The 25288-nt window shown below is 42.2% G+C and overlaps 1 protein-coding gene across 1 annotated transcript; it reads right to left on the bottom strand.

The window, feature by feature from the left end:
• Nucleotides 1–1221: 1221 nt before the first annotated feature.
• Nucleotides 1222–23400, bottom strand: nkd2b (NKD inhibitor of WNT signaling pathway 2b). The gene is made up of 10 exons (XM_031853269.1): nt 23078–23400; nt 22940–22966; nt 22732–22823; nt 5488–5548; nt 4876–5003; nt 3553–3648; nt 3327–3468; nt 2937–2994; nt 2709–2833; nt 1222–2549 (listed from the first exon to the last, which is right to left on the bottom strand). The coding sequence occupies exons 1-10, from the start codon at nt 23100–23102 to the stop codon at nt 1927–1929; spliced, it is 1377 nt and encodes a 458-aa protein (XP_031709129.1). The 5' UTR covers nt 23103–23400; the 3' UTR covers nt 1222–1926.
• Nucleotides 23401–25288: the final 1888 nt, after the last annotated feature.

A 25288-nucleotide genomic window follows, 5' to 3' on the forward strand; every position in this document is an offset into this window, starting at 1 on the left:
TTCGCTCTACTTATTTTGGGCGTGTCATTCTTGAGCAGGGGCCTGAGCCGGAGGCCTGGGGTTTAAGAGGTTTTAAATGTCTTGAATCAAGGTTGCTTATTTCAGTTTGTACTGTCCTTACACGGTGCATATTGCTAAATTAATCTGTGGTTAATCAAATTGCCACACACTAATTGACATACAAGGGGCCAGATGCAGCAGATTGTAGGCACCTCCATGTGGCATAAGACTATTCCCGAGGCATCCCTGTACTAATACAGAACCACCAGGGGGAAAGTTTTTAGTCTACAGTATAAACCCTGAAGGGAAATCATATCACATATTTGTCAAATATTAAAGCTCTCTTCAAATCACCCAACTTTGTGTTATGACCTTGTACTGACTGACTTTTCACTCTGTGGAAAGGATCGACCAAAACAGCCAGTGCTCTGTTTTCTCAGAGAACGAGAGGGAAGTGCAAACAGAAAGAGACATGAGACACTTCTGTTTTCATTAATAAGACCTTTTTCTTATGATCACATTTGCGATAATACAGATTTAGTGCTTTTACAGTAACCGGATGGTGTGTGATTGTCTGGCAACAGAGGTGACTAAAACAAAAATGCCTCATTTCTCAAAGCAGAAGTGTCTCATGCCTCTTTCTGTTTGCACTTCCCTCTCAATCATACACAGCCGGGTAACTGTTAAAGCACTACATTTGTATTATAGGTAGACAGTTACTGCTGTTCCCATATATTTATGTAGCTGATAATAATTTTAAACTTTTCAGTTGCTGATGATGACAAAGAACAGCTGTCTGTCTCTAACCTTTAAATAACTTGAAAGCTGGTTATTCATCTCCTTGTGATGATTACCATCACATGAGGTTAATCAACCTGATCAAATAACTTTAAACCACAAATCACTGACAGGAAATTGTTCTAATTTAATTAATTATCTGAAAAACATCAGCCTTGATTCCAAATTGTTCCCATTAATAAAAAAAAATACTTGTTTTTTAAATCTACTCTCAAACCACAATTATGTTTTAATTAGAATATTATAATTTAATGGTAAATCACAATAAATAACATCATACTGATTGATTTTGTGATATTTCTATGCACACAGTTGTGGGCAGCAGACAACATAATCGAGGGTGTATGAGCAGAAATAAACGAACTGTTGCTGCAATAATTTAAATGAACTATATAACGTTTATTAAAATATATAAAAGACAAAATACATATATGCATAATTATATCCATGATGAAATATGCATATATGGTATAATAATTATACAGTAAAATGTGTTGACATATATAGATTTTTTATACATATAGCAAGATATTTTTGCATTAAAACTGGCAGTGGTGATTTCATAATCCCCCCCCCCCCAAACAGGAAACCCCTCAGTCCACAACAGGCCTTCCGGAGGAAAAAGCCTGTGTGAAAAGCTCGAGAGCAGCAGCACCTTTACACCTGAGATCCATGTTTTGGAAAGGTCTCACACAGAACAACACAGCTACTCTGACATATAGCTTACAGGGACTTCAACCCACAGCATCAGGAGGGAAAGGATGTCACATCAAAAGTCCTCTGATCTGTTCCTTTCTGGCATCTGTACCTTTACTGAACATGGGTAACGATCACAGCAGTCCCAGCAGAACATCTACAAAAACTTCAAAAACTGTGCCGCACATCTTCTGTTATTACATAATAACCTCAGAAAAAGCATCCTTCTGGTCTAATATCATCAACCATCGCAGTACACGATTCCCCAGTACATCTAATCTCAGGATATATCTGTATAGCTTGCAAGAGAAGAGTAAAAAGATCCTGGACAGAGCGTGATACACTCCTGCGGGATGACGTTAAGTCCTTCAGACTGGTGTGGTTGGTTGTGGTTGGTCCTGTACAGTTTCAGTCACTGCACGCTGAAGGCGGTCATGTCTGATGGTAATGGTGGTAGTGGTGGTGGTGGTGGTGTTCATGGTGGTGGTGGTGCTCGTGACGCTGGACCACAGGAACCACAAACCCTGGGCTCCCAGGTGGGCCAGATGCCTGCTCTCTCTCCAGGCTTGGCAGTACAGAGGGCACAGGGGGCTGTTGCTGGGGGTGGGACTGAGGGGACAGCGGGGCTTTGGATGGAGACATGGCCTCTCGGGCTTTTGCCCTAAGGCGTTTGCTGTGGCTGTATTGCAAAGGGTGCTGGTGGTGGCCAGAGGATTGGGCTTGGTGGGGCAAGTGGTACACATCCTGACCCCCGTGTCCTGCTGCGCTGCCACTGTGCAGCATGCTTTGCATAGGCGGGTGGTGGCCGTGACATTTAGTGGATTTGCCGCCTCCGCTGCCCCCGTTATTCCCTCCGCCTCCCTTGTAGGTTCCTTTGGGAGATTTAACGAACTGTGTGCCCTTGCTTCGAGACTCAGTGGGGTTGTAGCTATCGCTGATGACCTGTGAGCGACGCTGGTGAACAACTTGGGCTTCTGGTTCATGGGAGCGTGAGCGACTCTGGCTCTGGGAGCTTCGAACATGAGCCTCTTCTGGAGGGAAGGCAGGGGTGGTTCCTAAAGGACAGGCACAGGGTCAGTGGTTAATACAAATATGATGTATAACACTGTACTTTGAACTGCTGTTACACCTCAGCTTCCTCATAGTCAACGTTCAACCTGTCATTGTAATAGAATAATACAAATTTGAGGGTGCAACAACCAGCAGGCTGTTACCTTCAAATCTGGAGGTGTAGTTCTCAATACCAGCCAAGTCCAGGTAGTGATTCCTCCTCTCTGTGTTCTCGTCCACACAGTAATGCTGACCGTCTGTGGGCGGTGCCTCATTGCTCTGTCCTTTGCTGCAAAAAATTGAGTAAAATAAGTAACTCTCAATTATTTATACAAATAAACTAGAAGAAATATTAAAACACACACACACCAGCCTTCAAGCAGAGTACTGACCTGACGTAGGAGGACAGTCGCTTGTCAGCTGAACGTCCCTCTTCTTGGTGACAGCGATCTGAAGAGGTCAATTACAAGAACTCAGACCAGGAAAAGTGTTCAGTGACATTCATGCTTACAGACATAAACACTAGGCAGGGTTTTTTTTCCCATTCAATTCATGCCTTCAGAGAAAATGTCAAGTTATCAAGTTGTGATATTAACAATTCTAATTATTTGTTTGTATTTTATAGAATAACCAGGTCTGACATTGCAGTAATGGCTACAGTGGTTCTACAAAAACATCACAGCATCTAAACTCTACAAATATACAGGCAATGCTGAGTTGGCTCACAACATACTGGGATAGTAAATAATGTGAGGTATGATGCTGTTTTTGTTGTCATGTACCTGTTCCTGTTTCTCTTCTGTTGCACTTGGGCTCTGGAGTGACAGTCAGTTTGACACGTAGAGTCTTGCTCTTTTTATGGCAGGAGTGATTCACAGAGGCATCCACCACATCGTAGATGGTGTGCATCAGACTAGACATGTCCTATAGTGAGAGATAAAACACAGTTAGGACGGTTTGTAGTCTGACCTTTGACCAAAAAACAGTTGAAAGGTAACAAACACGCACATCTTTTGTAACTTTCCCACTGTTGTCGAAGTCATAAAGCGTGAAGATCCACTCCTGACGGTTGTCATCCTCCACAGAAACGGCACACTCCAAGTCCTGTGGAGACAAACATTATCATACTTGATACACATTAACATTTGAAAGGTTTCAATCTACATATTTATTTAGATAATGAGCAAAGCGATAGTAGTTCTACAGTGTGTCAAAGAAGGCGTTTATGACAGCTGGGGGCAGCAAAGTACGTCCAATTTAATCGTCACAGGCGCCGTCTTCAGTGGGATTCATGAACATTTTTCAAAAGGAAATTTGTGTTGTTTTCATTCTTTCGCCACAAGAATATACTGTTAACAAAAGGGGGTATATTTAAAGACTGCCTTCCTGTGCATAAGAAAGTGTTGGTTAAAAAAAATAATTTAAAGCAATAGAACAGAGGCCAACTGAAAGTCTGGTTTTCAACATGTAAACAGATCACTTCTCTGCTGCCTTTACCTTATGTGGGGAACTATGTCAGCATGGTGGGCCCTACCACTCTGACCTTTTCTTTCTACTTTCTTCCAGGAAAAATGAGCACAACCTCAATTCTCAGTTTCAACTTTTTGGCAGTAACTTTGATTCAGATGTATCTAGTAACATGGCCATAATTGGAAAAATAAACATCTGGAGTATAGGTCCTGCTGCAGGCATGGTGGAGAGCTGACACTGTGTGAAAGGCGGTGTGCACTTACAAGGGAGGAGTCCCCTGGGAGAGAAGCAGCCCTTTATGGTTCTATATTATCTCCTCAGCTCACATAACCAGGAGTGATCACCAAAGAGCAGATCCAAGCAGTTCTTTAAAACATAGAAGTCTAAACACTGCAATCTATTTATTCTATTTATTGGTCCCTAAATTCAATCAGGATATGGTCTGGAGCAGTGTCAACATACAGACAGATGTTCTGTGCACAGGAGTGAAGGCATACAGCTGCGGCTAGGATAGAGGTTACCCACCATGCATTTATTTTCTAACCTAAGCTGAAATCATTTCTCACTCACTGGAACACAAGACTATTGCAACACTCAGGTCTCTTGACCTTTTTCTGACCCAGGTCCTCAGACCACCAAAGGCCTGACACAGATAGAACTCCCTTTAATAATTATGAGCAGTTTAGAGTCCCAATCTACCTGAGCTGTATGTTTTTGGAATAACTTTGACAACATTGGCTGGACATGCACATTCCAGCATGCCGAACAGGCCTGGTTCAGAACCCCGTGCCACCACTTTGTTGCATATTCATGTTAAACGTGTGACTTTAACACATTACAGAATTGCACATAACTGCTTACATCCAGACTGATGCGTTTTTTCCCGGGAGCTTTGGTCGAATCTCGAAGTATCTCCCGCACTCCATCCTCAGAGTGCAGGTACTGCAGGTAGCTTTCACAGCCCTCAGCTTTCTCTGGAGGAAGAGCCACTGTCAACAGAGAAGGACACATTCAAGTTTAGACACATACAAACATTGGGCAACATTATGTGTGGTTTGGTAGCTACACTTTCAAAGGAAATCTCAAAGATCATACACTTTACTTTATATGTTGAATGTGTTTAGCATTACAGCTTATTCATTCCAATGAAAACTGCTCACCAAACACATACGTCCCTTTTTATGCTTTTGTGTCAATATAACATGCATTTATGTTCTCAAAAATGAAACCAAAATATCTCAATATTGAACTTAGCTGCTTTTGCAAATTCTACATGAAAGTATCTTGAAATAATAAATGCATATGATTATATCTTACAGAGCTGTTTTATTTAATAGATCATACATTTAATAGATCATACACTGCATAATTGCAGATACATACAACCATACTACGTTAGATCAGTTTTCTGCCTCATAAAGCATGGTTTCAGCATAAAGCTTATCAATGAGTGAGACATCCTTCTCAACCTACCCTCTAGGGGACAGTGTTGATCTGTGAATTGTCTTTCCTTCAGCTCACGGTTTGGAAACCCCTGGGACAAGGAAAGAAATGAGGAGAGAGGGAGGGGGAGGTGGGGGGGGGCAGAGATGTAAGTGAATCTACAGTTCAGACCACAGACACAGAGAAAACAAACAGTTCCAGCTAAAGCATTTCCTACTCAGATGAGAGGAGAGGGCTGGAGGCTCCAGCGCGGCCAAACTCTTTGAACATCTGCACGCTTATTGTGTTTGACTGTCTGGGACACGACGAGTGCGGCCAAAGCCAAGCTTTCAAGATTCCTCCAAGCCCTTCAGATGGACCCCTCTTGTCCATCAAAAAACCCATAATGCACTTCATCGCCTGAGCTCTCCCTGAACCGACCTGTTTATTATCATCCTGCTTGACATGAAACCCAGCATGGAGAGTTTGATGGAAGAAGTTTAAGGAAAAGATTTGCTGTATTTCCCCATTGCAAAACGTGATTCCGAGAAGTTTGGTTTATGTTTCACAAACCTCGCAATAAACTCACAGTAACATGTGTATTTATTTTGAATGGAGAATAATTGCCAGATGGAAATTTCCATGCAGATAGGATGGGACTGATTAAATACACAATTCCATAGCCTAAAACAAAAGCATGACAAAGGGATGTAAGGGGAAAAACGCTCTGCTGTCATATGTGACTAATCTATATCCTGCATAAAACAGAACCACAATGTATTCATAACCATCCCATCCACATATGTGCAGCAAAGGCGCACTGAGGCAAAGGCAAAAGGGTCTCAATGCACACAGAGCCATTCTTTAATTACGACTGGATTGTGGAAACACAGCCCCTAAACCACAAGTATTTAAACAACAAATGATTCATCTTATTTACGTCATCTCAGTCCTCTAAGCTGCTCCACACACACTTTGAAATAAAACCCCACCAGATTGATTCAAGGAGACCCAGTAAAATGTGACAAATAAAAAACAGATAGATGCTAGAAAACAAAAGAACTCCGTGTACCTTCAACAGTACCGAGGCTCAAGCGAGAGTCTGAACATCTGCATGCGTTTAGGTGAACAAGCCCCCCTTTTCCCTTCCCCTTCCCCTCTTTCTCAGAGTAATGACAGCGCCAGGGCCCGTGGTTGTATTTAACAATCTCAGAGCCCGTGATTATTCCTCACTTCAGAGGATGATACCTCCAGTCTGTAATCTGGCCCTGACCTTCACCGCTGAAAGGGGGGAGCCGGTTGAGTCTCAGGGTCAAGGCTCGGACACCCCCTGCAAATTGGCCACCGGAGACATTGAGAGAAAACAGCAAAAATAATGGGAGTTGAGCCTTGGGGAGAGGAGGAGAGGGGAAACAGGAGAGGTACAGGAAATAAGCGGGAGGAATAAAGAGGAAAGAAAGGAGCAGAGGAAAGGGGGCACAAAGGGGGGGAAAGAGATGAAAGATAAGAGGAACAAAGATGAGAGAGTGGAGAAGCAGATAAGAGTAAAGCAGAGGAGTATGTGGTTTGTTAAAGGGGAGATAAGGCCTATCTATTGCTTACTCCAGACCCAGTGGGAGAGGTTTCTTGGGAAAGGTGGAGACAACTGGTACAAGCTGCAGTCTTTAATCACCAAATATACACACAAGTTACCAGACGAGCATATGTGCATCCCTACACAAAATCACACACAGTTTCCATCTTTGTGGTTTCTGCTGCCAAGTTGTTGTTTCCTTTCTACACTGGATGCTTTTATCTCCCCTCTTTGTAGGGCAGCCCCTTAATGAAGGGCAGTATGTAAGGAAGAGGCAGTTCACACAGACACACTGTTCTGCAGCTCAGAGGAACATCAAAGACAACCATTGATTCCCCTTATCCTCATTCCCATGAGGATGCAGAGCAAGGTATGAGCACCTCTAAATGAAAGACAGGATTCAGCATTAAATATAATGAAACAAATCACTCAACCAACTGCCAAACGTGAATCTTGTCTCTAATTAAAATTCTGATATCAGGAGACGTCTTGCTGCGTGCAAAAGGAGGGGACCAGCAGGGCTCGTGTTGAACACATGGCTCCCCCTCACCACCACCACCTCCATGCTCATTACATCCATCGGGGGAGCTAATGAGAGAGCAGGCTAGATCCGACCGCAGTCTGCAGTTTAACGTCTAAACACATGGCATCTCCTTCCACATCGCCCACGGTGTCGGGCTCAAATCTGCCCACCACATGTGTAATTAACTGCTTTCTGGCATCTGGCTGTGCTCATTCTTTCACTATCAGATCACAAACTGCTCTGTAGGCTACGCAAATGTGTTTTTGGTGCAAAGTGTTTTGCACCAGTGGCGTACACCTGAAAGCCCATGATAAACACATCCACACTGTGTGTGATATTAGGTATGAGGGAGACAGATGGAAAACTGCATGTGTGGGACGGGCGCTTCGACAAGAATGACAAGAAGATGATAAGGTATTAGATCTGTTGTCTTGAAGAGAAAAAAAAAGTGCATTGAAAGTATGCACTGACAGTGTTCTTCCATGTAAACAGGTTCTGTCTCCCAGACGCCTGGACATAAGAGACAGACAGCGAGGTGTGTGATGTTTGTTCCTGTTTAATGCAGCAGTTCTGCCAAGCTTACCTAAAGCCTCAGCCTACCGGCAGACGTTTATGTGGGATACGGTAACCAGGGGACGCTTACATAGCTCCCTACCAGGTGACATCAGACAGACAGACAGACAGACAGACAGAGAGAGAGAGAGAGAGAGAGAGAGAGAGAGAGATCCTCCTGCTGGAAAACACTGCACATCTTTGTTCTCACACCCCCCTCTTCTAGCTCACCCCCCTAAATATAAGTGTACACATTTTTAATATCACATCTTCAAAAACAAGGAGGCTAACGGGAAGATTGTTTACAGAGTTCCTCTAGCCTCAGGGTATGAAATACGGCAATGTGATCAGATGTCTGGATGCGTATCCAAGTACATACATATGCTGGAAAAAACACAAACACAGGATACTGTCTGGACGCTTCCTCGTATCATTTAAAGCAATGTGGTTTTCTTAAATAGTTCAGATAGCTTACTTTTTAAAATAAAGTGTAATTAGTTTTGAAAAAACTTTTACATTAGGTGCTACAACAGCACATTACATTGTGTTTGTGTCTGTGTAGTTCTTTGTTCAAACCACACCAACAATCTCAGTTATTTCCTTAATTTCTCCAGGATGTACACAGTTTCCAGAAATACAAAGTCACATGGAACTGACACTAAGGAGGGCGCCACAGTAAAGCTTTGACGACCACCAGTCGACCAACATTCCCGCTGCCATTGGCCATTAATAGGAGATGAATGTGGGGTTCCCCCATGATGGAAATGAGGATTGAGTAGAATCAAAATAAAGAAAGGAACACCACTTCGTAAACAAACTGCATACTCTTCACCGCAGAATGAAACTGGAGAGGGAGTAGGGCCATTGAGAAATAAAAGCCCTCCATTCCAGAAGAAACCAACCTGGCCTCGACTCAAAACCAGATGTGAACTGTTACACTGAGGAAAGGCAAAGTAGAAGAAAGGGAGATGAGGGGGGAGAGAGAGGGGGGAAGGGGCTGAGGCTGAAAATACGAGCTAACGAGAGAAGGCCAATTGCACAAATTCTGTCTCTTCTCTTGCAAGACAGTAAAAGAACAATATGTTGGTTTCTTGACGGCTGCACAGAAACCTCTCTCTCCCTCTGGTTCATCAGGCATCAGCTTTCAGTCACAGGCAGGGTAATTATGGTGCTCAGAGTCAACAGAGCAGATTTGCCTCAGCCTGTACTGAGCAGCAATATGAAAATAAACAGCACTGCAAATACTGCTGGGTTTGAGCTAGCCTGCCTAATAATGTCCATCACAATATAAACACAAGCTAAAAGCATGTTATTATGATTCAATGTCTAACCGCGCACCGTTATGACGTAAAGACCCTAAAAAAAGAGTCTGGAGCATTTTCAAGTTCAGCCTTGCCGTATTAATCCTTGCCATTACTAAAATGTGCCTTTGTCCACTAATTGGGGTATTTTATCTATGTAGTATGTGCCCTGACATCTCTTTCTATGAATGGCAATGAGATCAGAGCAGAATGCCATCCTGTCATCTGGACTGGACCCATGTGGCCAAGATGGCCCAGATATGGCCCTTTCAGGGTAGCGGGACTCTCTCGGAGGTCAAACAGGAGGCAAAACCTCTCCCTTGGCAGGACATGAATCACTGAGGGCGAAGCCTCTTCGTTCCTAATATAACAACAGCTGTGGGGAGTGATGAGCATGCATGCCTGTCTATGTAAGAGCAGCACGTAAACCACTGAAAGTCACCCGCTCGTATTCAATCAGGAGAGACTATCTCCTAAACTCTGCACGCCCCTCCAGTCTCCTCCTCACCCTCTCACTGATCTTTCTCTCACTTAAATTGTGACCTGCTGGATGGCATAAACAAAGATTAGCATCACTGGCTGACCACCCTGCATCTGTCACCGATGCTGTAATCAGCTTGCCTTCATTAAAGTGGGCTTTGATAGGAGTCTGATGTAATGGAGTGTCCTCCTCTCAGCTGTCACACAAGCAGCTACTGTAGGGACTTGGAAACCATGTGCTTCATACCAGTGACTGGAATCACACTCATGAATCTGGGTTAGGCAAATGTATTAAATTATACAGAGGCAGTCGATCATAACACTATTTGATCAGTTACTGGAAAGAGAAAAACGCAAAGTGGCTGTCATGGTTCACTTTATGTGAAACACAAAACACTGAAGTAAAGTTTAAAATGCGGTGCCACACATATAATGACTGCACCACAGAGAGCATGTTGCTTTAATTCAGAGGTAACAGGTCTTGGTGGTGTAATGCAATAGTCTCTGAGTGGACTTATATATGACCAATGCCATATGTTATATGCACTCACACATTTAACGATCTCCTCGAACAAAAGTTGAGTGAAATGGATTCTTTTAGCAGTCAGAACTGAAGCTGCATGTCTTTTTCTTTTATTTTGTTCTGGGATTTTAGGTACAAACTCAAGACTCGAATGTTTTTGTTCAAAGTTTTGACTCAAATCTTTAGAAATTCCTCAGTCCACGTGTCTTGTGATGATGCATACTGGTTAGGTATTAAGATTTAAAGCTTAACTTACTATGAACAACCAAATTATTGATCAAGTTATTAATCATTTCAGCACAAGACGTAAAAGAAGAAATACACAGAAACTAGACAGGGTATAAACAGTCAGGATTTCAAACATGCACACCCACCCTGGCAAACAAGAGAGAAGTGAGTGTACAAGGCGATGGCATATCAAAGCCAGTGTGAGACAGGCGGTTAGACTCAAACAGGATGTTCCTCTGTTTCTGGCCTCCATGTGAAATTCTGTAAGCTCCCGCGCAGGCCCCTGGCTCTTAAGTCCAGCCAATGGGGAGCGCGCCCGGGCCGATAAAGCTGAGGGGATTTGTTCCACATTCCTCAGGCCCTTTAAACAACACAGTGGATATAAGAATGCCAGGTTGTGGGTGAAGTGGCTGCAATGCCAATCCCATTACTGCCTAAAGCAACTCCACCTCTCACAGTTAAGTGCTCTCCACAAGTTTCCAGCTGAGCAGGGTTTGAAACTGATCAGCTGCAATGACCTCATGTAATTCGGGGTTTAGTATAGATTAACTCTTCAAACTGGTTGTATGTCAGTTACCTGTCCAACTTGTCTGATTCTGCTGGGTGAAAACCATTTCAACACAATCAGTCTCACCTGTAAAGGACATTTTTTGTGACGTTAGCGTCAGGTTTCCAGCTGTCAGTCTAGTATTGAGATGTCAGTTATAATTGCTCTCACCTGTGAGATAACCACCGACGCCACTGTTTTCACTGCTCGTTTTTGTTAAACTACAAGGGATTTGAGTCACAGCTTTGAAAACCAGGCCTGGCAGTTCATAGGGGCGAGGCTGTGCGGTTGGAGGCTGGTGAAACTACAGGCATTGCAGTGCTCCTGTGGGTTACTGAGAAATGTAAACAAACCCTGTTGGGGACGGACAGCTGCACGCCAACCGTTTTTTGTCTGATGTACCCCAACGGCCCGACATGAGCTCAAGTACCTCTTAATCAACACCACCCGTCATGTTACAAATATATTCTTACGGATGGATTATAAATTGGTTGCTCAATGGATATTGTTCACATTTCTACTGCTAGTTGCAGAGGCTCAACCATGTATCCATTACTTTTAACTGTTGAGTTTTAGCGAATGATTCTAGTTTATCCACACATTTAAATAAAAATCCACTATTTTAAAAATATATCTATTTTAACTATTTCCTTTATCCATTACTTGTTGCGTGTTTCCTCACTCTCAACTGCAACACGTTGTGACAGCTGGCTCAGGTTATTCTGCAGCTTAAACACTAAAATTACTGAAGATCAGAGCCACAATCATTTATAATCCTTGTTGGCTGTTTATTTTCTTCCTTAACATAACATGTGGATATATTTCTTCATCGAAATTACAATTTCTATTTTTATTTGAGTGAGTTGAGTTTCTTTGAGCTTTCCATGTACCCATCGGAGCCCACACTTGAATGATGCTGTTAATCTAATCCACGATGACTTCTCTGCTCACTCCTGCTGGACTCCTGCTGTTGAGGGCTTGTGGGCTGGTGGATGAGCTGCCTGCTGGTTTCCTGAACACGTCTTCAGGCAGGAAAACAACAGGTTCAGGGTCAAAACCACAGCTCTACCGTCCACTAGTTACGGCTCCCTATGGGTAATTTACACAGAGAAGTAAAGATCCATATGACTGACCACGATAAGAGGAGCTTTTGCAGCCGTGACCAATCAGCCGGTAATGTAGCATGAACTCTCAACACATCCATCTGTGAGGCATTCTGGGCAAACAGAGACGGGCGGCTGTTGCGCTGAACTATTATTGCATTCAGCCCTCGGGGAGAATTGGGCTTGCCGGTCACAGACTGCCAAAATAAAGAGTTCAGTGCAGTAGGATGCAACAAATAACCAAGGTAGACAGGCAAGCACACAAGCAGAGCCCATGATAACTCATCTGCGATTCTCAATGACACTTGCCAAACCTCAAGTCCCAGGAGACACCGCTTGTTTGCATAATTGGTACTGATCCTCCTTACTATGAAATATTTAAGACTCTTGGCTTTGTCTTGGCTATGCAGACTGCTGCATAGTTTTTTTAAGCCACATATCTTGAATCTGATATACAGAAAATACAGAAAAAATACCCTGCATATTTAAAGTGGCTGCACCTATTTTATCTCCTGTCTTTCTCTGTGTTTTTGTGTAACTCTCTTTGACTGTCTCCTCCTGCCGGTAGGGATTGCCAGTTTCGAAGACCACGAGAATTCTTGACACTGCAAGACCCGTCTTAATTCCAAGCTGTGAAGTTCCTTACAGTCCTGGAACTGGACAGGGGGTCATCCCTGGGTTAACACCAAGTGTTTTCCTGAGGAGTCCTAAAAATACACACCTGCTGGGCACAGGAAGCAGAGGAGACTCCACGATATTCAGATGATGTGAAGGAAGCCTGGACATGTAAAATGGACCATTGCCAAAGGGCCACAGGCTGTAATGCTTTGGCATATGAGACGCAACTTCCCATGAAAAAAGGGGACAAAGTTGAAAGCTGAAGAGGAACAGATGAAAAAAAAAAAAAGTAGCACATGGGCCAATTACTGATGCACCAATATCATGCAAAGCTCATTCATATATCTGTTGAATTATTCTCAAAGAAAATTACTGGTCGAAAAACTAAAAAGGATATGAGGATATGATGAATTACTTTTGAAAACTTAGCTACAAGACAAGAATTTCAAAGCCTCATGGTGCAAACCAGGAATTATAATTTTCATTTGTGACACATCACAGAAACATGCCAAGTGGAGATTTTGAGGCCGCAGTCAGCGAGACTGTAACATCTGTGCTTCTTGCTTTTGGACTGAAGCTGCCATGTGTGCACTTTAGTGACCTGACAGACTAGCTGTGTGTGTCTGAAGCACAGTTCCCCAGTGTGAAATTCTGGAACGTAATTCATCCATGGCACAAGCAGAGATCAAAAGGCTATGGTGCAGAGGGCAGCTCAGCAAAGCGCACAGAGAGCTGCTGCTTTCACAGCCATAATTACTGGAAACCAGGGCTGTGAGGCAATATGAAAGAGCACTTAAACATGAGCCAAGTTAGCTTAGCGTAGCTGCTCGTATTTTCTTATCTTATCTCAGTATAAAGCTACAAGTCGGATGGAGTCTTGTTCTCTATAACACAGCACGTCCGGAGGCAGTCCACTTGAAAGCGCTAAGTGTGACACTTAATGTTTGATAAAAGTTCTTGAAAGACGAATTATGCTTCAAAATGCCGAAGGTGCTGATGTGCAATAACACCTTGAAAGCTATGAGATGCTGCCAGGATAGAGCAGTTCTCAAAGCTGAGCACATGACACTGGGGGTAAAAGTTCAGATATTCTGATACACTGGCATTCTTTAAGTGATAGGATCAGTCAGCCCCTATCAACATGAAGAAGTGGGAACTTGCAGAGCTGGTATATCTGAGAACTTTCCTGTATTAATTTATAGGCAGATCTACTACCAGAAAACTGTTACTGTTTGGACCACAAACTTTTAAATGCAGATATTCTATAAGCTAGTGGTGTTTTTTTCTGACTTTTTAACACAGCTTTTAACACATTTTGGTCCACTATATGCTTTTTTTCTAAAGCCACATGCCACAAAAGTCACTCAGCAGAAATATCATGAAATAAAAATCCTGTTTAGAAGAGTGCGTTTTCTCAGTAAAGCACCTACAAGCAGATGGTGTCTCTGAAAGGCTCTCAGTGAGGGGGGCAGGCATCTCAAGGAGAACCGCTGTTTATTTGAAATGAGCCTTTAGGTAAACAAGTTACACGGCACACAGGGCCAGGTCAGCTTTTGAAGTGGACGGGGCTCAGGAAAGAAATGGGTGGGGGAAGAAAAGAAAGCGACCTTCAGAGGAAATGAGAACAGTGGCCTCTTTCAGCACTGTTTCATCCTCTCCCTCTCTTCTTGTCACATATAGGAAAAGCACAAAAGGTGTTTCAGTACATAAATACACCAGCACAGAATGTGAGTAAAATCATTCCGCAATCATTCTTTCCCAATTGAAATTCCCCTGAAAAATTACCACCCATGACAAAAATAAACCACTTCCTTTTAATGGAGACCCATTGAGGGTTTTGATGATGGGAACAGGTTTGCAGCCATTCCCCAATGGAGAGGAATGTGATGTGCAGAAGGGAGGCCAGGCCTGTGCTGTCTGCAGAGCCTGGATCCAAGCTTTGAAGCTGCTTGTGTGTTTCAACAGCTAACCACTTTCAGATGGGACTGTGGCGTTTTATGAGCTGAGTAATAGCGATACCTACACATGTGCAGGCTCGGGGTCCCAAAGAGGGGGAGGCTGAGAGAAAGATGCCTAACTCCTCAGGGGTCTGGGTTTTGGGTGTGTTGATAAATCTTGTGCTATGGTATTCTGTATATGAAACTGGAAGACAGGAAGATGGATGTTGTGTAAAGTCTGTTCACCTATGAACACAGTTCTGCTATAAATTCCATGTTTTTTTTTTCAAGGTTCTTGAACATCAAATAAACTGAAGGTATTGACTCCTTGTATGGAATAAACATTTAAAATCATGGCAGTACTCCTAAATCTCACAAGGGACACCTGGTGTGTATACTATAACCATGACAACCTTGCAGAATGCTTGATCTATATGTAGAAAATACTTCAAGCAAAGGTTTTAAATAGTGTCGCATCACAACAATGACAAACAATGCCAGCAGTGGCAGGAGTACCCACCGCTGGGCTTTTTTTTCTTTCTTAAGCATAGAGGAAGCCAGGATTTGTGGTGTTTCACTCTCGAGTCTCAAACCTAGCAGGGCGTCGGGTTCAGGAATGTGGAGCAAGAATGGGGTTCCGAAGCGTTCAGGGCTGACTCTGAAAGCATTTTGTGCTTTAACAATACAGAAAGCGAATGTAATCTGCCAAATGGCCAAAGGAGATGCATATGACATCACAACATGAGTGTCGATGCTTAAAACATAAAGGTTCAAATTCATTTTACACACATTTTAGAAATGATATTTCTTCTGGCAGTGTTGTCCTTATCATGTTCTACCTATTCAATTCTGTCTTGCGCTGACAACAAAATTTGAAAAGCCAAAGATTTATCTTCTAAGTTACTCATATCTATCAGTGCATTGTGCTGCACGATGCTATTTAGTTTCACTGGGCTTGCATTGTGAAATATATGTCAGGTCAGCATCTGACCTTTGTGGAGGCAATCTCAAGTTTCCATTTGTTGAATTTCATAGCATAACAAACTTGTGTCCAAAAGAGGAATCTCCTGTCCTCTTTAAACAAAAAAGCTAATCTTCCGTCTCCCTTTCAATCTGCAAATATTCAAAGCAAGAAAATATTGAACAAACATAGATCTGCTTTGGCTCCTCTGAAGATATAGTCTGAAGCTTTCTGTCTCCTCCCTGAGCTCCACACAGGCACTACGCTCACTGAAGATGTCATTTCAACAATTAAATCAATTAACAATGGCTATACTGACAGCATATAATAACACTATCAACAACCATAACTGAAAAAATATGATATTCCCCTGGCTGCTCTGAGGCTTGCGAAATGAAGTCCACTTGGAAAAGAGCTAAAGCTTTCTAAGGGGGAACAGGGGTTTTATGTGGAAACATACCTTACACACTAAAATGTAATAACCTTTGAGTCTCCCGGTGTTTTACTTGGCTGGGAGAAGCATAAGATCAAACACAGACTTGGATCCAGCATCCTTTGCCAAAAATGTCAGCGCTAAGCACTGGGCTCCAGCTTCAGGTATTTTCTTTCCCCTGGCAGGCAGCGATCGAGAGCAAAGACACAGACCAGTGTTAACCCTAGGCGGGGCTGCCCCAAGCAGCCACCAGCACACTAACCATGAAGGGGAAGTGAGGTCTCCCTGCTGTCGTCACTGAAAATGCACGTCTAGGTCATGTAGTGTCACTGAAAACCTGGGATGGGCTCCATTCAGGAAGTTGAGATATTCACATACAATTGCATGCTGTAATCCGGTCCTGTAAAGCTACACTATTCCCTCTGAAGCACTCAATCAGATATCTCATAAATATCATGAAAAGCAGTGACAAGAAGTGACTTCAAAGCGGCGCTGATGGGACTGAGAGATAGCTCCAAAGGCTACAGAGCTTCATTCCATATGTCTGCAGATAAGAGCTCCAATAATGAAGGACGCGACTGTCATCTCTCTTGTCTAAATATATACGATTCTCTCTTGAGCTGTAAGCTGTAAATTCAAATAATTTTTTATGCCATCAATAAGTGGATGAAATGTGGATGTGTTATAGCTATTTTTACTATAACCTTGGCAAAAAATAGGCATTAAGACATTACATGCTTATATTATTGACTGATGCCACTCTCATGTCTATTCAGTGTATGTATGAAGTTGTATGAAGCTACAGCCAGGAGAAATGGTTAGCTTACTGTAGCTTAGCACAAAGATTTCAAACAGGAGGAAACAGCTAGCCTGGCTCTGTCCAACTATAACAAAAATCTGTGTACCAGCACCTCTAAAGCTCAATAACTAACACGTCATATCTGGTTTATCTGGAATATTGGTGAGCAGGAAACAGTGTCTTCCTGAACAAAGCAAGATAACGTGTTGATTAATGAACTTAGGCGTTGGTAGGGGCATGTTGTGTTAGGTATTGGTGAGATATGAAACCAGTACCTGCTTTTCATACACAAAAACACTGCACGGTTTGTAATACTCTGCCAGAGGTAAACTGTAGAAATACAGTGTTCACGTAACAAAGTAATCCATCAGAAATGTAATTTTGTGTGTATGTGGTTGGCCAACTCAGCGCTGTGCTACATCAAAAGTTGAGCCATAGGTTTAGTCTGTCTGCAGCCTTAAGGTGCTTTCGGACAGTGGCAGCCACTCACTGTCCGAAAGCACCTTTAAAGGGGCTCATAGGAGATTTGTAGATTTTCTTATCTTTGGAAAGTCAGGCTAGCTGTTCCCCCCCGTTTCCTGTCTTTATGCTAAGCTAAGCAGCTTACTGTAACGTCATATATTTAAACTAACTTAAACCAAAGGGGTGGGAGGGTCAATAGCTCATTTGTTACTTGACACACAGATAAATGCGGCCCTGGTTTGTACTGAAGGATTGTGAACCAATGTGTGATGGCTCTTTGATTCCTCCTGATGGCCAGAGAGAGGCCTGCTCCCTTCACAAGTTCAGGTCACAGAGGAATTGAGCAAACTGCTTCAAAGTACTTCAGACCGTATAAATATCCTCAGAAAAATAAACATTTAATCTCCCTGCAGTGTTTCTGATGTCTTTCTCTATTAGGCACAAACCACACAAACCACTCTTTGCCTCTCACTCAGCCATTCACTCACAAACACACAGACAGAGAGGGGGAGAGGGACTCGACCTCTGACTCACAGGCGAAGCCATGTGGTGAAACACACTTAAACACTCCAACACGAAAGAATGGCTAAAACAAGCATCTCACACTTGTGATGAGTGTCTGAGCCGACCAGGTGATGATGTTTACACTGACAGAGAGGTGAATGTTTGTTCTGGACAAATGGCAACCAACATAGAGAAAAACAAAAACGCCCAAGAGAGCAGTGTGATTTGGTAAAGTGAGGTCAATGATCAGCTCCCGCCCCCCAATACGATGCAGTAGACCAGGCGGATGAGACTCTCCATTACTCCCCTTACCCCACTACCTTTAAAACCCCTGAAATATCTCCCCCATGAAAAAAAAACCACCTTTAAACCCCCCACTCCTCCTCCTCCTCTCTTCCTTTCCCCACCACCCTCTCTCTCCCTCCTTCCCACCACAGCCCCTCTCCCTGCTCCAGGATTTTGCTGTACAAACCAGGAACAGATGTCTGCTGGGGCCGTGCTGAAAGACCCCGCTGTTCTGGATGCCAGCCACATGCTTTTCATTCAGAGATGAAGGCTCACAGCTCGCTTCTTGTGAAGCCAATTTCCCCCCAAAAACAGAAGGGTTGGAAAAAAACAAACTCTCCCAATGCCTTCAAGTCCCTTCAAAAGCAGTACATATTTGTGCACACCTTTTTGTCTCCTCTCCACCATGTATTGCTCCCTGGTGGTGTCGCGTCAGGGACAGGCTTTTTTTTTTATCGTTTGTGTTTGTATAAGAGAGGCGGAAGGGAAAAGTCACGAGACGTTGCTGGCGAGAATAACTTCTTAAGGGAAGTTTTCAAGCACTCAAAGACTTCAGGAGGTACAGGATTGTATCCAGTGCACACAACTCAAAAGCAAAAAAGAGCTGACCTCAGTTTTAAACTTAAAAAATAAAATGTCATTCAGGGCCACAGATATGCCAGCCTCAGATCCAAATCAAATACTGCAAACTCAAAATGAACATGGTGACTAGAAGATATACCCAAATGCCCAGCGGCAACATTGTCCAAACATAACATCCATTGTGGGGAGGATCACCAAATGAGGATTTGTATATAAGGGCAAAGTCTTATTCACAGATTCCAAATGCATGTTAAAAAAACACTAGTTTATAATTAGTTGAGTGAGCTGCTTGGGAACTCTGCTCTTAAACGAAATGTATTATTGAGGAGTGCAGTGCTATGTAACTCTCCACAAGTCAAAATAAATGTGCGTCTTGGAGCTTTTGGCACATCATTACATCCAACTGAATCCCTAACCAAGCCCTTTTAACTTCAAGTGTGACATTATTAACCTTTCAAAGTGGAATAATAAAGGTCTTTGTTGTGGAATTTAAAATGTTGACACACTCCCTCTTCACGGGCCAAGTCTGTGGGGAGTTCCGAGACAAAAGATGGTGCTGAAAGGCTGAATTAGCCTGTCATTATTTGGGCATCCAAGCATATCTGTTTGAAGCTCCAAAATGAAGCCGTGTGGTTGTGTATGTGAGGGTCTGGACTGTTGATGCTTCCAGAGGTGAAACAAAGTGAACCTTCACAGAGCTCTTCCACTAATGAACGCAGGTTTGGATAAGTACAGGGTAACGAGTATTCTGCATATTACATATTCAATAACCGACTAGACTCGTTTTTTGAGAGCAGGGTGGGCGATTATACGTTGGACAGCCTCTTCTGATCTCACCTGTTATATCTCTACAATACACCAGGTGTTTGAACAGGTACGATTTGTCTTGAGCACCTGCAAAGAGGTGTCAACATCTTGATGACTTTAGCCTGGATGAGCCAAGTCATCCTGCTGAATCACGCTCTCTTTGTCCACTAATACCATCCTTTAAGGAGACTATAGGGTTACAGACTGAGGGCAACACGCCAGCTGCAACCTTGAATCATGGTTTGCGGCAATGTCAATATTTAAACAGGCCCTTGCATCCTTTGATCTTTTGTAATATCTTGCTAAAGTGCGACAATTCATTCACAATCTGCTGAATAGATATGACAGGTTTCACAGGTTTACACAAACTGATGTTGGGCACTGGCTATCGTAGCGCTTGCTTCTTTTCCCCCGCCTGGCTATACTCCATCCCTCAGCCCATCCCCCAGGACAGGGCAGGGGGAAAGAGGGGTGAGGGTTCGGAGGCTCCACTGATATCAGAGCCCTTTTATAACTCCCAGCTCTGCGCTTTGAAGTCACAGCCAGACAGCTCAGGAATCCTACTCCCCCATTTGACAATGAGGAGGGGGATGGTCAGAGCTAAACAGTGTGTTCGGCCAATCTTCTCCTGTACAAAATCATAAGCAATTTAAACTGTCCCCGCTGCTCATCAACCAGGACTAAGTGATGTAACTACTGTCTGGTGTGAGCTAGATGTCAAAATACTCAGGGGGATAAAATGTGGCTGAGATCCATCTAAAAACGTCAAATTCCCTTATCCCCTTATATATATACACATACATATATATGTATATATATGTATATACACATACATATATATGTATGTACATAATGTACGGTAATTGCTATTTTTTATTTGACTTGGACTTGTTTAATCACGGTCTAAACCCCAGAGATCTAACAACTCATAATCCAATAATTACATCTGGATGTGTGACAATGTAATCCAATCCTGGTGAAGAATTAATTAAAGGCGGGATCAAAAGAGGAAATGGCGCATCGTCCTACAGCAGAGATAAATGTGTTGAAAGTCACTCTGTTTGATAGGAAACTATACGGCATAAGAGGTGTCCCTGAGGACATCATCTATCTTTACATTAACACAGACACAGGCTCAATTCAAACACCGTGAGTAGAGCTGTCACTGCATACGAGCAGGCAGTCACATATTGCCTCTGCGATACAATAGTGAACATAAATGCAATGCATCGTCAAAATATCAATAGTACATTCATGCTACTGGATCATTTGGCATTTGATACTTTGCATCAGGGCTGCATTAACCAATATTTTCATTGTTGGTTAATCTGCAAACTGATATGAATCATTTAATTGACTAATTGCAAATGTCCCCGCTGTGGAACTAATAAAGGATTATCTTATATTATCTCATCGTTTCAGCTATACTTGCTTTGGGTTGTGTTGCACCCAACACATTATCACAGCTTAAAACATTGATAAAAGGTGATGTAGAAATGTTACCTGGCTTAAAAATAACACACCTACATTATTTTCTCCAATTGAAAAACCAATGCTATATAATACTTTTTTTATTTTCCTTTTTTACTGATGTCTCACTGTTATTAAGAAAAATGTCTGTAGTAGGCCTAGAAATGATTGCCCGAATGATATAGCAAACAGTGAGTTACATGAGTAAATGGAAATGCAAGTCAAATATAATTATCATGTTATTTTCTGCCTCAAAAGCATTACTTGCTCTTTACTTAGCAATATTTTGCCATGAATACATATCAGGACCACATGCCATAACAGACGTGACTGCATTGTGGTTTGTCTCCTCTCAACCAATTCCTAAATTAGTCTCAAAGAAAGCAGGAAAAGTAATAGGCTGGTTATCCAGTTGTGGTCTGAACGAGCCTCTAATATAACCAACTACTGACACAAAATAAATCAGAGGCCTGACTTTGAAAGAAGTGAGGGTGAGATCAACCTATACTAATAAGTGCCAAGCTTATGCCTTTGGTGGTTTTCCTTGAGGGGAGTGTGAACTCAAGACTCGTCTGAAGCAGAGTAAGTTCTCTTTTAATTTGCCATAAGTGGGCGGTTTATAGCCCGATATAATCCATAACTCGTCCACTATTACAACCACCCACCTCACAGACTGTCAGTACCTCTATGTGAACTTCTTGCAGTTCACGTCTGAGAGCTTGAGACTCTTGTGCCCCTCAAAACGACACACTAATTGAAGTGATGTAATGTTATGCCACAGAGGGCTGCCCACTGGGAGCCGCACTAGAAAGGGAGGCATTGAGGGAAAAGACACGGCCCTGACTCATGATGCCAGCAGCCACAAGAGCAAACGTTATATATCCCTGTCTGAGAAACGACTACCTTTCCATCCAGTCTATGTGTACGTGTGTGTGTGTGTGTGTGTGTGTGTGTGTGTGTGTGTGTGTGTGCAGCTTTGCCAAGCTGCTTAACACACATGGCTCATGGCTGTCATAACTCGTCCAGTGATGCTAGCAGGGGAATGAATGCTGTATGGTGTTGTGCCGGAGCCAGACATGACAACCATACAACCTACAACTTCAGCGTGTCCTCACACATGCGTATGAATACAATTTGCCTTCCCGTCAAGTTCTCAGCTCTTCTTTCAAGAAGAGGGAATGTAACAGCTTCAACCAGACAACTTTGAAGTGCTTGACAGGCCCATCCCATCGGGAAACACACATACACACTCTCACACACACACACACACACACACACACATACCTGGCATACTTTTTTTTTTCCAGTAATGAATTTTGTTTATGAAAAACTCAACATGAATGTCGCCCATGCAGCATTACAAGATAATTATTTCTGAGAGTAACAGTCACCAATTTACCATTTAGACAGAACAGGATTAAAGAATCATATTAGAGAATCGTTTTCATTTTTATTGGATGCTAACTTTTTGTTTTACTCTTGGAAATACTCAGTCAGTATTCAAACTTATTTCCACACAGTCTTAGTCATTAAAGGGGACTTAAACAGACGTTTCATTTCATTTCAATTAGGTCTAGTAAGAAAAAAGAGGGAAAGGTGCCCGATACCTGCATGTTCTTCAGTTTGTGATCCGTCGCGCTGTACCGCTCACATTCCTCCATCCCTCTCCGGAGGAAGGCGTTCACAACAAAACTATCTCCTGTAACATTGAGAAAGTACACCGATCAGCAAGAATACATCTCAAGCTCAATTTACTTTATTAGATTACCATAGTTTATCAACCTTCATTATACAAAATAATCGGTTTATCCTCACCTTCAGGGTTTTCTCTGCGCTTGCACGCTTCAGATCAACAGAGACAGGGATGCAAAAACAGACAATCGTTAGTTTGTGTGAGACTTTAATCGAAATATTTTAACTTTTTTGTTATTCAGTGGTGAAAACATTTCTTACCATGTTTTGACTGATGTTTCCCCATTCTTAAGCCCCTCTTCCCCTGGATCAATAAAGGTACTCCGATATCGGAACAAGGACGACACAGTCACTGCTTCAACATGGTCACATTGTGTTTGTTCTGCAAGAAGAAAACTCCAACTTCATCCAAAGGCAGGTAATTAAGTCGCATGTTCATTGAAGCATCAGCTGTATGTGTGCAGAAACGAGATACATCTGTGAAAGTGATCTGTGGAGGAGACGGGGCAACACTCGCTGACTGTCCAGGGACCTCCCTTCAGTGCAACTGAATGTGGAAGCGCTTTGAACACAGCAGAGATCACGGAGTGTCAAGACACATAGAGCAGGTACAGTGGTTCCGGTTGGTGCTTTTACAAAATAAAATATTACCTTTGACGAAAATGTTTCAACCACTGAAGTAATAAAACATCAAGCAAATGTGGAGAGAAATGCATTTATGGAATAAAAAACAAAAAGAAAGAGCTTGATAGCTTGATCTAGCCTACTTAACCATAGTTAGCGATGTCTACCTTGTTTTCTTTATTTCATGAGGGTTGCAACAATAATTCTGTGGTGATTAATCTGGGACAATAACTTTTTAACAATTGATTCTTTAAAGGGTGTCTTAAATGATAACAAGTAGCCTAACTAAAAAATCTTACAGATAAGCCAAAGCTAAGTCTTAAAATTAAAAATGACTGGAGTATGGTCATTGATTTGTAGTTTTTTATAGTGCATGTTTTTTTTGTTTTTTTTTGTTAAATTATAGTGCAAACAAAATATTATCATAATTAAAGATTGCAAATCAGTAGATGTGCTCGAGCGTTTAAAGTTTGTCCTTCATCTGAGAGGTGAGTAATACAGCGGCACATTACTGAAAGATGTGTGGAAAAACCCCAAAGTCTTCAGTTTGATTTGCAATCAATACAGTTTGTGTTTACCTTCTAACTCTTTAGACAATATGTTGTTTACTCTAACCATGTGTAATTGGACCTCTGAACAGACTATGTTAATCATTATTTGTTCCTACACCCAGTTATGTTTTCATTTCTAGTTTTTCCAAACGTAGGCTACTACTATTTTGAAAAGCACCTTAATTGGTTTCCGGTTTTGTTCAGCTTGACGCACTGAACGCTGGTTTGGCAGCTCATGTGACGTTGAATGTGAAACCGCGTCCTCTGTTGGTGTGATTTTTCGAACAGCTCCATTCATAGTTTTCATTGTAGATATGTATTCATGAAGAGGACACTTTTATTATTTTGTAAAATATTCAATATCCTATTCGGCACATTAGTTTGTAGGTCACGTTTCTCTCAATCAAACAATGTAAAGGTGTACTATTAAAGTTATTAAGATTAAAACACGGCTAATTAAATCTGTCTCCACATAGTGCTGTGATATTAACCAGGATTAGCAAAAACATAATTTTTACTTAAACCCAAATGAGATTTTAAAGAACTGAGCTTTCACATTCTTTCTGGTGCGTAAAGATAAACACAAAAGGTGCAATTAATAACATTATCATTCAGTAAATGATTATTCTACTTGTCTGTTTGCTAACCATACACTGATAAGCTTCCCATAAAAATGTCCGTTATTTGTTTTAGTAATGTACACAACAGATACTAAAGATAAACTCTTGTTTATAAAAGAAAACCAGGAAGAACATGCTGTACTTCGACCCACCAGACATCAAAAGCTCTTCAGCATTTTTACAGTTTGTGTCCTTTGGCAGGGCTTTAAAACGGGGCCGCCTGCAGGACACATGCCAAGAATTATGACTATTCACCTTTAGCTCAATGTGAAAACAGGAATGTTATGTTAGTGTTTAGTAAATATCCCACTCCTGTGCAAATCATATTCAAAACGAGGGTAGATGTTACTTTGAACTTTATCGTGTTATAAGGCATAAACTGTTATTATGTGCTTAGTGTCAGACGCTCACTCGCTCACTGCTCCAAAGTGCTGCAGCCATATAAGAAATCCCGAAACCTTGTCCTTTATTACCTAAACAAAGCAGCTCTGCCTTGAGGAACATAAGAGACATGTATTCATACATCATATTTTCTGTCAAAATGGTACTTTATCATAGTATCCCAGTTCCCCTACCGTACCTTGATAAATGTAGCGTGAAGCCTCATTGCTCTTCCTGTCAATTTGTCTGCCATTTGACTTTTCACAGACTTCTCTGTCGCTGACAGGATGAGCCGA

The sequence above is a fragment of the Anarrhichthys ocellatus genome, unplaced genomic scaffold (genome assembly GCF_004355925.1).
Source record: "Anarrhichthys ocellatus isolate YVR2014 unplaced genomic scaffold, GSC_Weel_1.0 scaffold13, whole genome shotgun sequence".
NCBI lineage: Eukaryota > Metazoa > Chordata > Actinopteri > Perciformes > Anarhichadidae > Anarrhichthys > Anarrhichthys ocellatus.

What these genes read in the sequence shown, in the direction of transcription:
- nkd2b (XM_031853269.1), bottom strand. Translation starts at nt 23,102, where the DNA reads ATGGGGAAACATCAGTCAAAACATG. An exon ending in TCAACACTGTCCCCTAGAGG is followed by an intron (nt 5,004 to 5,487) that starts GTAGGTTGAGAA and finishes CTCTGTTGACAG; the next exon opens with TGGCTCTTCCTCCAGAGAAA. An exon ending in AAAAACGCATCAGTCTGGAT is followed by an intron (nt 3,649 to 4,875) that starts GTAAGCAGTTAT and finishes TTGTCTCCACAG; the next exon opens with GACTTGGAGTGTGCCGTTTC.